Source organism: Acomys russatus, chromosome 7 (assembly GCF_903995435.1).
Source record: "Acomys russatus chromosome 7, mAcoRus1.1, whole genome shotgun sequence".
In the NCBI taxonomy this organism is placed as follows: domain Eukaryota; kingdom Metazoa; phylum Chordata; class Mammalia; order Rodentia; family Muridae; genus Acomys; species Acomys russatus.
In genome coordinates, this window is record NC_067143.1 from 65,588,407 (window position 1) to 65,604,830 (window position 16,424).

At 51.1% G+C, this 16,424-nt stretch overlaps 1 protein-coding gene across 9 annotated transcripts in view; it reads right to left on the reverse strand.

The window, feature by feature from the left end:
- Plekha7 (pleckstrin homology domain containing A7) overlaps positions 1 to 16,424 on the reverse strand; it is a 191,151-nt gene that overhangs the window by 11,561 nt on the left and 163,166 nt on the right. For all 9 annotated transcript variants that reach the window (XM_051149267.1, XM_051149265.1, XM_051149268.1 and 6 more), the window contains 8 exons: positions 7,888 to 7,956; positions 7,640 to 7,720; positions 6,737 to 6,886; positions 6,234 to 6,335; positions 4,352 to 4,460; positions 3,973 to 4,199; positions 917 to 1,105; positions 721 to 838 (listed from right to left, as the gene is read on the reverse strand). In XM_051149267.1, coding sequence (XP_051005224.1) covers positions 721 to 838; positions 917 to 1,105; positions 3,973 to 4,199; positions 4,352 to 4,460; positions 6,234 to 6,335; positions 6,737 to 6,886; positions 7,640 to 7,720; positions 7,888 to 7,956 — 1,045 coding nt within the window. The remainder of the gene's footprint in view (positions 1 to 720; positions 839 to 916; positions 1,106 to 3,972; positions 4,200 to 4,351; positions 4,461 to 6,233; positions 6,336 to 6,736; positions 6,887 to 7,639; positions 7,721 to 7,887; positions 7,957 to 16,424) is intronic.

Here is a 16,424-nt window from a genome sequence, read left to right on the forward strand (position 1 = left end):
GGGAGGCCCGTGAAGAGTGAGGGCTTATGACAGGGCTCCCTGAGACTCAGGCTGACACAGGTCTCAGTGCTGGAGGGTCCCAGCACCCCAGCCTGCAGGCTGCCGTACAGAGCCAGGGTGTTGGGGTGGCTGGCCTCCTCTGTGATCAGCTAACTGGTACATGTTTAATTTCTCTTACCTTCCATTTCTTTAAACTTTAAAAAAATTATTTTATGTATATTGGTGTTTTACCCGCACACGTATATATATATATATATATGCCACCTGCATGAGTTATGGACAGTTGTGAACCGCCACGTGGGTGCTGGGAATTGAACCCATGCTGCCTGGAAGAGCCGTTGGCATTCTTGACCACTAAGCCATCTCTCCAGCCTCTGCCTCAGCCCCTTTCTCCATCTTTAAAATGGGAGGCGTAACAGCACCTGCCTACCAGCACTGTTGAGTATGAGGCTCACACAGAACAGTTCAACAGTGTCAGACTTTAGGGCAATCACTATTGTTGCTCCTGGAGACAGAAATGGAGGGGAAAAATAGACTACTCCTGAAGAGAAAAGAGGGAGGGAAGTAGGCTGTGTGTGGGGGGACGGCAGGCCGGTCCTCCTCCTCAGCAGTCACAGCTAGAGCCAGTGTGCAGACCAGGATCTGAGGCCCAGGAAGAGGGGACGCGTGGGGACGCGTGGCGGAGTGGAAGGAGACATTCCACAGCGGGTCTTGCCTTACCTCTGCCTGGCAGCGTCTGGTATCTGCTCTCAGAGCCCACGAGGCCCAGGGAAGGCTGAGGCACATCCCCACTGAAGCTGGCCAGCTCTGGCTCACTCACATAGGACCGGAGCTCTACCTGTGGACAGAGTCTGAGGCCATCAAGTCACTAGTGTCACACCCACTGCCCTTTCCACACTCAGCCTTTTCAGCTCACCTTCGAGTCCCCGTTCACACACTGGCCCTGCTCACGGTCCCTCTTCCTCTCATCTGACTGTCGCTTGAGGCCTCGCACAGATGTGTGCCGAATGATGGTGGCTTCTCTTGGGAGAGGTGGCACAGCTGGGGGCTGGTCCTCTGGGCTGTAGAGTTCAGGAAGTGGTGGCCTGGGAGGTGCCTCGTCTTCCTGTTCAAAAAGAGAACCAGACCCAGTGTTCAGCAGGATGGGATTGAAGGGGTGCTGTTACCTACTACTGCCACAGGGTGGGCTGAAGGGGGTGCTCTACACAGTACTGCCACAGGGTCAGCTGAAGGGAGTGCTGTTACTCAGAACTGTCGCAGCTACTTCAGAGGTACGCCACCACCCCAACCAAGGAAGCTCTGCGGTGCCACCTCATCCCAACTCCTCTCTTTGATCCAATATGCTTTCTAGTTTCAAAGCGTTGCCGGGCTGTGTCCCCCAGCTCCAGCACTTGGTGTCCTGGATCTACACTCTGGGCAGTGTCAGGTGACACCTGCTCCCTCAGCATGTTCTGCAGGGAGGGGGGTGCTGACTACCACTTCTGAGATGGTAACAGCACACACCCCAGGGACAGACAGCTACTGCACCCACAGGCTCAGAGGCTCGCTCACAGACCTGGGTCCTTCTGTGTGGGGGTGTTTATCAGTCTGCTTCCTCCCGATATCTCTCTCTCTCTCTCTCTTCCCTCCCCCCCGAAATGAACATTCTTACAAAGTCTCTCCTGCCTGCCTCGGCCTGACAGGTGGGCAGAAGAGGCAGCTGCACCGCAGGTCACATCCTGGGAGGCAGGGAACAAGGTCAGTTTCCTTGGTACTCAGTGTGCTTACTGGGTCCTTGGGGGCTGTGGCTCCTCCATGCCAGGAGACCACGCCTGACTACCCAGAAAGCTCACTCACTGCTGACAGCTGGACCGCCTTCCGCCTTCCTATCCTTACTCTAGTTTCACCTTGTATTTCAAGATTCCACAGGATTTAGAAAAGAGTACAAGCTGGTTTTACAGTCACCAACATCCTTTGAAATGTTTTTTCACATTTCATTTATGCGTTTGTATGTGTGCATCTGTGCGCACATGTGTCAGGGCACACACATGCCATGATGCGCAAATGCAGGTCAAAGGCAACATGTGGGAATCTAGTCTCCACTTCTACCGTGTGGGTCTTGGGGGATCCAACTCAGGTTAGGCTTGGTAGTGAGCACCTTTACCAGCTGAGCCACCTCACTGGTCCCCTGTCAGCAGTCTTTGAAAGCAGCACACTTCACTAACGGGCGAAAGGTAAGCCACCTGCCTAAGACAGGCAGGCACAGGCTCCCTAGAATTAGCAGTTTCCAATCCTGACAAGACATCAGAATCACCAGGGTCTAGAAACCTCTCCAGAAAGAAAAACCCAAAATACCCATTGCCTGTGATTGAAGAGAGTGACTAGAGACAAGGTTGGAGGGGGGAATACTTTCTTAGGCACTTTCTTTGTAGTCTTGTTTCTGTGTCCTTTGAAATTACCCGTTACTGGTTGTTTTAATTTAATTTTGTTTTTTGAGACAGGGTTTTTCTGTGTAGCGTTGGGTGTCCTGGACTGGCTCTGTAGACCAGGCTGGCCTCGAACTCACAGCGATCTACCTGCCTTTGCCTCCCAAGCACTGGGATTAAAGGTGTGTGCCACCACCGCCTGGCCAGGCCCAACACATCTTAATGTCATTTTTCACAATGGATATCTTAATAATAATCTTTATATGTACATTATATGTAGGTGCGTGTGAGTACAAACACCCTTGGGAGCCGGAGGCTTCGGATCTCCTGGAGCTGAAGTGAACAGACGGCTGGGAACCACCAGATGTCAGGCTAGGAGGCAAACTTCAATGCTCTGAAGAGCAGCAAGTGCGCTCAATCACTGAGCTATCTCTCCAGACCCTAGATACTTAAATAAATGTTTTAAAGCTGGGCGGTGGTGGTGCATGCCTTTAATCCCAGCATTCAGAGAGGCAGAGGCAGGTGAATCTTTACAAAGCCAGTTCCAGGACAGCCAAGGCTACACAGAGAAAGGATGTTTTGAAAAACTAAGACAAATTCAATATTTATTTTTGTTTTATGTTTATGGATGTTTTGCCTGTACAACTAAGTTCATGGTGCCCACGGAGGCCAGAAAAGGGCATCACATCCCCTGGAACTGGAGTTACAGTCAGTGTTAGGTGCCAAATGGGTGCTGGGAATCGAACCTGGGTCTTCTGCAAGATCAGACAGTGTTCTTAACTGCAGAGCCATCTCTCTAGCCCTAGGACATATATTTCTGTTACACAAATATGAATGTCTAAAAACAAGCAAACAACCATACAAAATAGTAAAACCGGGGCTGGAGAGATGGCTCAGAGGTTAAGAATGCTGGCTGTTCTTCCAAAGGTCCTGAGTTCAATTCACAGCTACCACATGGTGGCTCACAGCCATCGATAATGAGATCTGGTGCCCTCTTCTGGCCTGCTGGCACATATACAGGCAGACTACTGTATAAATAATAAATAAATTAATTTTTTTAAAAAAAGCAAAACTGGGGCTGTCAACAGCTAAAAACTGAATACTTTTCCAGAGGACCCAGGTTCCAACATCTGCTCAGAAGGAAACTGAGGGAGCTCAGAAAAATGACGGACTTGCCCAAGGACCCAGCTAAAGCTGAGGGCTGGATCTCAGTGTCCTGGCTCCCAGGCTAGCACCTCCCGCTCTGTCCAGCGAGGCTGCTGCTTAAGCCTGTACCTCACATTAGGCTTTGGGGAGGAGAGATCTCAGATGAACTAAAAGCAGCAAGTCTGCCAATACAGCTCCTGTGAGTCATGACCACGCTGGGGTGGATTCTAACGATGCAGGTGTTGGGGTCACCCTGTTGCTGTAAGTCACACTGCTGTGAAAAACGGCCAGTAAACTCAGTGGTCACCAAGCTGTATTTGGGTGGAGCCACTTTTTTGGTCTGTCGCCAGTGCCTTATGAAAGGCACTATCTCTGCAAGAAGTAACAAGCACGCCCTCAGGCCCTCGTGGCCACGGCTTACCACCTGAGGCTTTGCCTTGGTTGGTGACTGAAGAGGAGACATCACTTTCCTCAGCTGGGGTGGGTGAGGTCGGTATGGCAGGTAGGTCTGCAGCTGTGGGAAGAGTCGGACCTCCAGAGGTGTCCGCACAGGGCTGGTGGGAGGGCTGGGCTGCAGGGCCGGCGTGCTTTCAGTTGGAGAGAGTGAAGGCACGGATGGGTGAGGGAACAAAGGCACCGTTTTCCTTTCTGAGGGTATGGAGAGAGACAACAGAAGGGTAGAATCAAGACCCTGTTCCTTGGCACACAAGTGAGGTAACTACCACAGAGACTGCTTCTGAGAGCCGCCCCACCTGCCCCTCCTGTCCCCACATCACCAGGAAGATGGCTGGCTGCCTAACCTGGGTTTTTGACAGATCCCACCAGGACTCTGTAGTTCTCTTTATTCGCACTCAGGCCTGCCATGACATCTTCAATCCTCCACAGATCCTTCTGTATCTGTGATTTCTCCTGGGGAAGACAGGGCGCTGGTTCAGGGTCTTCTTGGCTCCTCACTAGAACCTTCTTCTGAGGATTTGTCATAGGTTTTTCGTCAGAGTCTGTCACCAGAGGGGTGACACGACCTCTGAAAACCTGCCAGGGCTGGTGTCAAGCCCACTCAAAGTCTGCCTGAGAACCAGGCTAATGACAGACACTGGGAGCAGTGTTCACCAGCTCAACTGGCCTGCTTCACCTAACGTAAAAATAGATTGCGTGAACAGCACAGGACTCAACTTGATTGATGAATGCAATACCTAGTCAATCTCCCAGAGACAGAAAGTAGAACAGGAATCTAGGACTAGAGGAGAGGATAGGGAAGAGAACAGGCTTTCAGTTCCACAAGATGGAAAATTCAGAAATATGACTTAAGAAGAGCACATTTAAAACCAGTTGGGATGCTTGTTGTGGGCACTCATACCCTAACTGCCAGCACTCAGTAGGCAGAAGCAGTCCTGGCCTACACAGCTGAAGGCCAGCCTGGGCTACATGATGAAACTCTAGCTTTGGGGGAAAAAAAGTGGCGGGGTGTGGTGGCGCATGCCTTTAGCCCCAGCACTCAGGGGCAGAGGCAGGTGGATCTCTGTGAGTTCAAGGCCAGCCTGGTCTACAAAGTGAGCCCAGGACAGCCAAGGATACACAGAGAAACCCTGTCTCAAAAACAAACAAACAAACAAACAAAACCTAGGAAAAAAATAAAGGAAAGAAAATAAAAGAAATTAGTGAAGATCTAAGATTGGCATTTCAAGTTCAAGACCAGCCTGGGTTATATAGGGAGACCTGACTATGATCTATAGACACAACCGTTGGGAATACTTTAGCAATAGCAGTCAGTTGGTATCTTACAGTAAAAACTGTGGAATGCTGTTTCCAATGAAAGAAATGGGGGGGGGGGGTAAGGTGTATTTAGGGGTTCTCTGAGGTCCTTCCTGAGCCAGAGTCTCCACCTTGCCCTTGGCTGGTATCCCAGAACCACCTATGGGTGAGTGGGGGGACAGTAGGCCCATGGGAAAAACCGGATCTCCCCAAAGAAGTTGCTCATTTCCTAGGGTCAGGGGATGCCCAGAGTCCACACAGTCACTGAGTGGCCTGAAGAGGAACCTGGGTCAGAACTCATCATCACTCAGCAAGTCCAGGTCCCTTAGCGGCATAGCATGGTGGCCTATGCACAAGAAGCCTCCGGGGACACCTGCTGAACTCAATGCTCTGGATCTGTCAGAGCCTCAAGAAGAGACGAATCTGAAGCAGATGGGGGAAGCAGGCCATTTTCCATCTTAAAGATGTTAAGGGCGGGGCAGCAGGAGAACACAGGTCAGCTGGAATGTGCTAACTTTCAAGCTAAAGCCACCTTTTCCAAAATGGGTAGGGGCCACAGAGATGGGGATCACCTAACCTGTACCCCAGAGATGCAAAAGAGAATAAAGGAGAGGAGAGGAGCCTCCAGGGACTGAGTTCACTCTCTCTCCTCAGGCCAAGGAGTGACGCAGAGGGCAGACAGGGGCTGGGCTTCCCGCTGCTGTCTAGGGAGCCCAGGAGAAGCTCGCCCTGGGCCTCCAAAGTGCACTCCAAGCAGGTATGGGTACCGTGTGTGTCCCTCTTGTCTCTGTCCTAAACACTGTGAGCTAGACCCGCAGAGCAGAGAGGCTTCTGCCAAGGGAGAGCTTGGGATAGCTGATTTGCAGAGCTCACAGCCCTAACAGGCTAGTGATGGGGCCGAGGGAGGTGACGACCCTCTTTCTTGGTTACCTGAAAGAAAAAGGCTCGTCGGTGTTGCTCCTGCAGGGTCTGCTTTAGCTGCTCCACGTCCCTCTCCAACTTCAAGTACTCATTCCAGGCGTTCTCCATCTCCTATTGGCCAGGAAAACATTTCTGGTCCCTGGATGCCCCCTCACCTCGTCCCCTCCCCAGAGTCAAGAGCACCATGGCTACCTGTGCCGCCCACTCCCCCACCCCAAGATGATTTCCCTCCTCGCCCTGCATGAACCACACCAGACTGCCGGCTACAACAGTGGAGGCTCTGACATCTCTGCGTGCACTGTGCACAGGATAGAACAGCCTGAAGACCTCTCCAAGAAACTGGGCCTCACGGAACGAAGCCTCGGATGTGGACAGAGTCAGACGTGCGGCCCCTGCAGGAGCCGCCGCCAGGAGGCAGGGACAAGCTCTCACCCCTGGCCCCCAACACAGCAGCAGGGGAGAGGGGAGTACAGCCATGGCCAGCCCACGTCACCGCGTCACCCCCTCCATACCGTGGACTCTCTGCAGAGCTCCGCACGGATGTGCACGAGGTCCTCCTGCAGGAGCTTCTGCTGGCACGTGATCTCGTCCAGGTGCTGCGGCTGCCCGCGGTACTGCTCTGTCTGCCTGTGCAGGACCTCCAGCACAGATTCCAGCTGGTCCTGCGCCACAAACGGCCAAGAGCAAGAGTGACCCCAACGGGCAAGACAACGGGGCCAAAGCAGCCAGAGCTGAGCTGAAGCAGACACAGGGCCTGAGAGAGGAGCAGCTCAGACTGTCAATAATCTACTGTCAAATATCTACAAGGTGAGTGCACACCTTCTGATTCCGTATAGAGTATATGGAAACAAATGAACAAACTGACAGAAAAGCTTCACAAGCTCTCGTGAAAAAAAGGCATGGCGGATCTCTGGGTTTCGTGGGTCAGGCCATCAGAGCCAACAGTGAAGGCCCTCTCCCAGGCTGAGCCTGGGGCCAGCACAGAATGAGGGGGTTCTTGAGCCAAGCAGACTGTTCTCTCTGAAAGGAGTGGAAGCTCAGATAGAAATCTCTGAGGAATACCCTTAGACAAAAAAGACTGGGTAAACTAATGCTTTTATTTATTTATTGTGGCTTTTTTGAAACAAGACCAAGCACTGCGTGGCTGAGGATGACCTTAACATTCTGACTCCTCCTTGAGTTTACCTTCTAGATGGTAGGATTGTAGGTGTGTGCTACCCACAGCTGGCTTATGTCACGTGAGGACGAAGGCAGGGGCTTCACGCATGTTAGGCAAGCACTCCAAAGCCCAATCTGTACCCTAGCCCTTCCTGTTCATCAATGCTAACATGAGACGGCAAATCCTGTGTCAGCAAAGACAAGAGCGACCCCATGTCTCTCCACCCGTCCCACTACTATGCAGAAACCACGCATACTTTGTTCTCCTTGAGAGCTCGGATTTTGTCTTCCAAGTCCTGCAGGATCCTGTCTTGTTCACAGAAGATGCTCAGCTTGACCTATAAGGAAGAAGGAGGGAGAGGGCGGGGGAGGGGTGAGAACAGGGCATGGCCCGGGGAATACCAACAGAAAGCCTCCCACCAGAGAACCATGCAAACCCTTCGGGAAGCTGCCCAGGTCCAGGTCAGGAGGTGGCTGAGGAGCCAGCCTGTCACTGGTAACTCACGTCAATGTCACTCTCAGCGATCTTCATCGGCTTCAGACTTCGATCCTTAAGAAGATCTCGGCCTGTCATCTGGGAGGTGAACAATTTAATGATTAACTTGGCGTGCGGAGCTGAAAATCAGGAAGGAAGTTTAGTCCTATGGTGGATGGATGTGGAGGTCTCAGCAGAGGCACATGGCACAAGATGGGCAAAAACTTGAGCACTATCTGCACTGTTGTAATGCCTCCTCCATTTTAATGGGAAAACGGAAACTTTTTGGCCATCTTAAATTAAAGAGAATGCAAGTTACAGGGCCATCAATTTGCTCCACATGAGCACGACACATTTCTGAGTCTTTGGAGGCTTACCATTGGTAAGAGAGGCCTGCTACTACAGCTGGTGGTAAACACAGGCCTACCACCTGCTGTCAGCCTGTTTGCTTCAGTTCTCTGAGAAGCACCCATCCTCATGGACAGGGGCAGCCTTCCTCACCCTACGCTACTAAAAGATCCAACCAAAGGGAGAGAGGGACCCAGGTCAGTTGCAGCCAGTGTTTTAAAGTCCACAGGCAGATGACAGGGCTTGCCTGTGCTCATGTGAGTTACAACCTACTTCACCATCTCAACAAAGCAACCAACGAGTCACCCTCACTTCCAGGCCAGTGGAATGTCCCATTTCACGCCTTCAGTCAGCTGTAAGCAGGCAGCTTGCTGCCTTCCTGTTCTGACTGACACCCAACAAGCTGATGCCAACTCCCTACTGCAGGCCTCCAATTCCCCAGGGCACCTTCCTGCCTAGGTTATGGAGACGTGAGCTCCCACGCAGACTTAGCACCTCTCAAGTCAGAAAGCCAAGCACTGTTCTGTTTGGCAGCTCCGACCAGTGGTCATGGAGGATAGGGCAACCAGAGCAGAGGCAGGGAGTATGAGTGTGGTAGGCAGAGGGCCTCAGGATGGACAGACAGACAGCTGATGGAGGGGCAGCCTGTTTTTCTCCTCACTCCATCTAGAAGGCCCAAGATGTACGGGTCAGGAGTCAAAATGTGTTGGCAATCATTCCATTCGGACTGGCCACAGCCACGTGCCCAACTGTCCTACATCCTGCCTCAGCAAGTCCAAGCCACTATCAAATGGCTTCTCTTTAAAAAATGCTTATTTTACATGTATGGGTGTTTTGTCTGCATGTATGTCTTGTGTACCATATATGTGAGTCTGGGTGGAGGACAGAAGGTGGTGTTGGATCTCCTGTAATTGCAGTTACAGACAGTCGTGAGTTGCCATGCAGGTGCTGGGAATGGAACCGGAGTCTTCTGGAAGAAGAGGCAGCGAGTGCTCATCTCACCACGCCCATCAAATGACTTCTTGCTTTGAGCTGAGGACCCTGGCCCTGTTTGTTTTGTGGCAAAGCCTGAATATAAGGCTCAGCATAAGGGAAGACGCTAAGCAAGCAGTCATGGGATTTCTTGGGGGTCTGTGGCAGAGTGTGTGTACAAACATAGTTAGAACATACGGAGCCCTCCTCACAAGGGGAGGGTTGTGAGTGGGTCTCTTCTCTGAAGCCACTGGCCTTGGCTCGTTAACCAGCTAGAAGTCACTTTCAACTTGAGGTACACTCTGGGGATTTCCCCAGCAAACTCTTCCCCCTCTTCCCCTGAAGCTCTTTATGGAGGATGTACTCTCTGATGCTTAAATAAGGCAGGGGATCTAAGCGAGCAATGCCTCACTTATCTCGCACCATCAGGAAAGAAATGAGGTGTCTACACACAAAGGCATCGTGAGAGAGAGAGAGATGTAAATTAAGCTTTCTGGTGGCATCCCCAATGGAAGTGTGCCCTTCACTGCTGTCCTCAGTGACTCAGGAGCCAAGCTTTTGTCTCTCCTCTCCCCCCACGGAGATCCATGGCCCCTCTTTTCTAAGAAATCGGCCTCTCTTGTCCTCTTTAGTGTGCTGTTCATAGGACAGTGGGAGCTAGGAATTCAAAGTGCTTGCCTTTCTTCCTTCCCTTTGAGTGGGTCTGGTGCCCTTCAGAGTGTCCCTCTCACACCGCTGCCTGTCTCTGCCGTGGTGCTTAGAGCATCAGATTATAATGATGTTTGCTCCTTTGTCCTCTCCAGACATACTAGCCACATTAGGGGGTCACTGTGGACACTACGATGTATTTTCTCTGCCCTTGAAGCCCAGCCAGGACCCGGCATATGGAGATCAGGAGATGGTCAGCTGATGAGCTCATGAACATGTCAAAATCAGACTGCCTGGTCTGGCTTCATATGGAGCAAAGGCCACAGGCCACAGGGCACCGGCTTCCTGAAAGCCTTACATAGCGCAGAGGTCCTTCAGCTTAGCTCTCTTCTGTTCCTGAGGAAGGGTGCTCTGATGAACAGTAGCATATGGCAGCTAAGTTTCCCTTTTTAAATTGTGCTCTATGGTAACAGTATTTCTGTCCACTTAAAACCCCAACAAATGCCCCCGGTATCTGTCACCAGAAAAAGCAAAGGTCTCGGGTCCTCATTCATCCTAGAGAATCTCTTTATGGGAAGAGACTCAGGGCCTCTGGGCCGTCCCACCTCTCCTCTACCAAATCAGGACATGACACCTGTCCCCAAGTCTGTAGCCTCCCTCAGAATGCTCCAAGAGCTGGGTACACTGCAAAGGAGACATGGGGTGGCCACCCAGTTCCAGACTGGGACCTGCACGTCAACATCCTGCCCCACAAAAGGCAGAGACGGTGGAACCTAAGGCATCTCTAAAGTGCGTAGGAACTGCTGTTCCCTCCCAAGAAACTCATGCTCAGCCCTATCTGTGCAAAGGCTGACAAGTGAGGATGGAGACACAACACAAGCTGGTGGCAAGCCAGGCAGCTCCCCAACCCTCTGCAACACAAAGATGGAGCCACAGGACACCACAGATGAGCGGCTCAGCCCAATGCGTTGGCCACAATGCTGAAGAGAGCTCTGGTAAAAGAAAAATCAACCAAAATGACTTGCAGGAAGCGCGGAGCACTCAGGAGAGCAACTGCTTAAGCAAGTGATGGTGCTGGCCCTGCGCCAGAAGCAATGGAATGGCCCCGCACGGGTTCGGTCAGCTTACGCTTCTCCCGGGCCGACAGCCCCGTGCTGACTTCTTCAGCACTTTGTAAAGCACGTTGATCAAAGGTTCATTATTTTTAATCTGTTGCAAACAGAAAGGCAAATACAACAAAACGTAACAGGTGAAACATCCAACAACACTTGAAGCAGCCACAGTCTGGGGGGGCGGGGGCTGGCGAAGGGGACCCTCAAAGATGAGGTGCGCAGACAGTGGAGACGAGCCTCGGTGGTGTGAGTTTCCAGCTGCGCCTCTAAGAGCAGGCAGGAGCAGCTTGCTTAGGGCCCTGTGCAGGCTGACCATATACAAGAGCCACTTCTCAGCTCACTCCCTTCCTGTTTCTGCTACAGCAGGTGAGGGGAAGCCTGACAGAAGACTGCTGCCTCTTCTTGCCTCCCTCCCCACATGCTGTCGCACCTGGAGTCTTGGTTTAGAGTAACGCCATACATTCATCTCATTTCTAACAATTATGTTCCGAAGAAAGTCCTCAGACTTTGCTTTCACACTTGTGGTGCAGGTTCATGCCTAACCGAGCATTTGGATGCTTACAATCTGTTCTGGTAATAGTCTGTCAGGCCTGCAAGATGGCTCAGTGGGCGATATTGCCACCGAGTCCAAGGACCTGAGCTTAATCCCCACGATCCATATGGTGGACGGAGAGACACAGCTTCTGTAGGTTGTCCTCTGACCTCCACATGCATGCCCTAACATATGCACACACACACACACACACACACACACACACACACACACGCACGCACGCACGAGCGTACGCGCGCACACAGACACGTTAAAGAAAACAGTGTCAGCCAGGCGTGGTGGCGCACGCCTTTAATCCCAGGCAGAGGCAGGTGGATCTCTGTGAGTTCGAGGCCAGCCTAGTCTACAGAGTGAGTCCAGGACAGCCAGGGCTACACAGAGAAACCCTGACTCGAAAAACAAAACAAAACAAAACAAACAAACAAACAAAGGAAACACTGCCTCCACCCTCCTGGTGGGCAGGTCCCAGGCTGACGGACATTTTATTTTTTATTACAGGGTTGGAAATGGAGCACAGGGCCTCGTGTACACTAGACAAGTGCTTCACCCCAAGTCACACGCCCAGCTTGGCCTCAGGATCCCTACTCGGACTCCCCAACTTTAGTGTGCAGAGTCACCTGGAAGGCTGGCTGTACTCCAGAGGTTTTTGTGAAGCAGGTCTGCACTAGGACTCTAGCTGTTGCGTTCCTAAAAGATTCCCAGGTGCTGTGGCTGCGGTTGGCAGGGGCCACACCTGGGAAGCAGCACTTGCGAGGTAAGTATAGCTCAGTTGGTCCAGGGCTTGTCTAGTAGTCCCAAAGCCCTGGGCTCCATCCTGTACCGCGGACCCGGACACAGATATACCTGCAACCCCTGTACTCAGGAGACAGAGGGGGCAAGATACAAGTCCAAGGTCATTGGGCTTCCAGGGACAACATGGGATAGATGAGACTTTGTCTCAGAACAAAAACAAAAATATACAAAACCACCACTTTGAGTCAATCTTTCTCAACCCTGGCTGTTATTTTTAAAAAAACACCAAAGAGGAGCTGGAGAGATGGCTCAGAGGTTAAGAGCACCATTTGCTCTTTCAAAGGTCTTGAGTTCAATTCCCAGCAACCACATGGTGGCTCACAACCATCTGTAATGAGATCTGGTGCCTCTTCTGATGTGCAGGTGTACATGCAGGGAGAACATTGCATACATAATAAATAAACAAATCTTTTTAAAAAACACCTAAGAATTTGTTCGGTTTGATTCTTAAAAGGGTAATGTTTAAATATATTATCAATTAGGTCAGAGTCTCTAAGCATAGGACTCAAGCATTGATGTGCATTGTGGCAGCTTGAATGAAAACGGGCCCATAGGCTATTAGGAGGTGTGGCCTTGCTGGAGGGAGCGGTCACTGTGGGCAGGCTTTGAGGACTCAGATGTTCAAGCCATGCCCAGTTGGAATCACTTCCTGCTGCCTTCGGGCCAAGATGTAGAGCTCTCAGCTCCTCCTCCAGCGCCATGTCTGCCTGCACGCTGCCATGCCTCCCACCATGATGACAATGGACTAACCCTCTGAATTTGTTTTTACTTATTTATGTATGTATCCTTGGCTGACCTGGAACTATGCAGTCCAGGTTGGCTTTGAACTTGAAGCAATCCTTCTGCCTCTGCCTTACTGAGTACTAGGACTATAGGCCTATAGCATGCCAGGCTCTGAAATTTGTTTGTTCTTTGAGATAAGAGTCTCTATAGGAAGCTTTGGCGGCTGTCCTGGAACTCACCATGTAGACCAGGCTGGCCTCAAGCTCAGAGAGTCACTGACCTCTGCTCTCAGTGCTGGGACCCAAGGCATGAGCCAGCTAACTAGAAAAAGAAAAAAAAACAAAAACAAAAAACAAAAAACAAAAAAAACCAAAAAACCACTTTTCTTTTTTTTTTTTTTAAAGAGAGGAAGTCATTATGTTCTGTGGAATGCGTTCTAATTTATAGGCTCAAATGATCCTCCTGTCTCAGTCCTCCCAAGAGGCTGGGACTACAGGTGTGTATTATCATACCTGGCTCAGATCTGTATTTTTAAAATCAAGTTCCTAGATGTTCTAGAAATAGTCGATGCCCCAGATAACAACCTAAAAAAACTGCCCCAGAAGCCGACTTTGGAAACAGACAAGCCCTGATCTCAGGCTCAAACTGTCAGAGAGCCCACGGTGCTGCAGATGTGAAGCCACAATGGCACACTCCTCTTCAGCGACAAGGGGCTCCCTGGGGTTGAAGGCAACCTTCTGCGTCTACAAAAACATCACCTGAGCAGGCCACCTCATCTGAATGGAGCACAGATAGGCACGCACACAGAGTCCAGGAACATCACTTGAACCTACGTATCTGAGACCAGCGTAGGTAACACGGTGAGATGCAATCTAAAACAATAATTTTTAAAAATGCTACGGATGACCGCAATCCCGCCACAGCCCACTCTTTTAAGCCAGTCAACAGAGTGCAGGATCAGGGAAGCAGAATTTCCAAAGGCAACAAACTAGGTGCTGACGTCAGTTCCCGCCATGGGATTCTGCCCATTTCCTCTCTCAGACACGGGCTCTTGGTTAACAGGCTAGGGATGGCCATGCCTATTCCTCAGGTCACTGTGAGAACTGAAACACAAGTGAACCAAGTGCCCAGACATGGCCGGGCAGAGCAGACGCCTCACCACTGCTCAGTCCTTTTGACCCTGGCATCACCAAGAGAAAGGCCAAAGAAGCAAGCACTACGCCGAACACATTGGCTAAGAGCGACTTCTAAGAGGTGCCTGACCCACTCACCTGGCCCCACTGCGGTGCTATTCACCTGAGGAAAACCTGTGCAAGGTGATAGAGAAATCACCATCCAAACTCAGGAAACTGTCAGCTAGCTGATCAGAGGGGTGGTGGGCCCTGGACCCTTGGCTCTTGGGACAAGAACATAAAAGAATCTACGTCAAGTCAACACAGCAGAATGAAGGGATCAGCAGCTCAGATGTAGGCGGGAGAAATATTCCCTGGAGAAGCTCACTCTAGGGCTGTGGATATAGCAATGGAAGAGCACCTGTCCAGCAAGCACAGGCCCTGGGTTGTACCCCTAGCAAAACACATACACACACACACACACACGCCCTGGGTTGTACCCCTAACAAAACACACACACACACTCACACACACACACACGCCCTGGGTTGTACCCCTAGCAAAACACACACACACACACACACACACACACACGCCCTGGGTTGTACCCCTAGCAAAACACACACACACACACACACACACACACACACACACACACACAGGCCCTGGGTTGTACCCCTAGCAAAACACACACACAGACACACACACACACACACACACACACACACACACACACACACACACACACACTGGACCTTGGCAGTGACTCAACAGGCCAATTACCCTAGCTACCTGAGGGGCTGGTGTAAGTTCAAAGCTAGCCTACAAAGTGAACTCAATGCTAGCCTGAGAATTTATCAATAGTAAGGCTTTGTCTTGAAAAGTATAAAGAGAAAAAAAGTATAAAGAGATTTGGTGACATAGTTGAATATGGCTCAGTGGTAAGGTGCTTGCCCTACCATACATGAGGCTGGAGGTTCAAGCTACCACACCATACAGAGAGGAAGTTGGCCCTAGAGGAGCAGAGCTTGTTTCCTGTGCCCAGGGTGGTCTTCAGGGCTCACTCAAGTGCATCCACTTTCCGAGGTGTGCGAACCTCTTCGTGTGCTGTCTCTGCCTGCAATCCCTACCCCTACATACCCCTCAGCTCAAGGACATTCTGAGAAGTGCGTTATAGGATCCACAGACCAACAGGTCCTGGAGTTCCAGTCCATGTGGCCCCGCGAGAGGGCATTCACCACCGTAGAGAAAGCCTCTTCAGAAGAGCATTTCTACCATCAGAACCCTGTCTGCCTGTAGCTGCCCTCTGCTCGGCTTAACCTTCTTTAGAGCCACAGGAAACACATGGTGACACACCAGAGCTTTACAGCCTGTTTCCATTTCTCCCAAACTGTCCCTAACTCCCTGTCACTGCACTGGCACTGTGAATCTTCTCACAGGCACACTTACCACTATGAAAATCCTCCCTTGTTCCATAGAGATGCTGAGGGAAGAAGGGAGCCTGAGTTGAAAGGTGAAGGAGACATCAGCGTATCAAGGTGGCAGAGCAGTGACATGCGCTTAGCCCCCTGGACTGCTACCTCTGACAGTGGAAATTGGGTAACACTTTTAGACTTAGGCTTGGAACATCTGGAAACACAATCACCCGCAGGCCCTCTACCCTGGGCTCTAGGTCCTGCAGTGGGCCCTTCCTCTAAGAGTCCACTATCCTAGCTGTGTCTGTGCAGAGCAGAGCAGGTCCCCGCCCTCGGTGGCGGCCATGAAAGCACACTGGCCTTTCTGATCAATACTCCACACTGGCCTTTCTGATCAATACTCCACACGCAGCCTCTCTTCTGTCACATGGGCAGCTGGCGAGGCAAGCCTCTCCCCGCTGCAGAAGACGTTCTTCTGGGGACCAGCTGTTTCCTGAGAAGAGCTTAATAGTAAAAATCTGGCGACAAGCCAAGCTGTTCTCATGACAGCAATGTCAGCATGCAGAATGCCTCCTTGGGCGACAGAGCTCCTAGCTAGGAAAACACCCCCAGATTGCAACTTGCCTTGCTAGCCCATCAAATCTATTTCCTGCCATCCTACACCAAGCCTGGCCCCCCAAAAGTTTAATGCCTTTGGGACCACAGCAGGACAAATGACATGTTATGAAAGGCAGGTAGTAACATGAATGTGAGCTTTAGAGTAAGCTACGGACTCAAATTTCTGTTTCCAGTGTGGTCTTGAGAAAGTAATTTACCTCCTTTATAGGGCTACTGTGCACAGTAATACAATCAAGTAAATAAAACATTTTATATGGGCTGTCACTACTCAGTT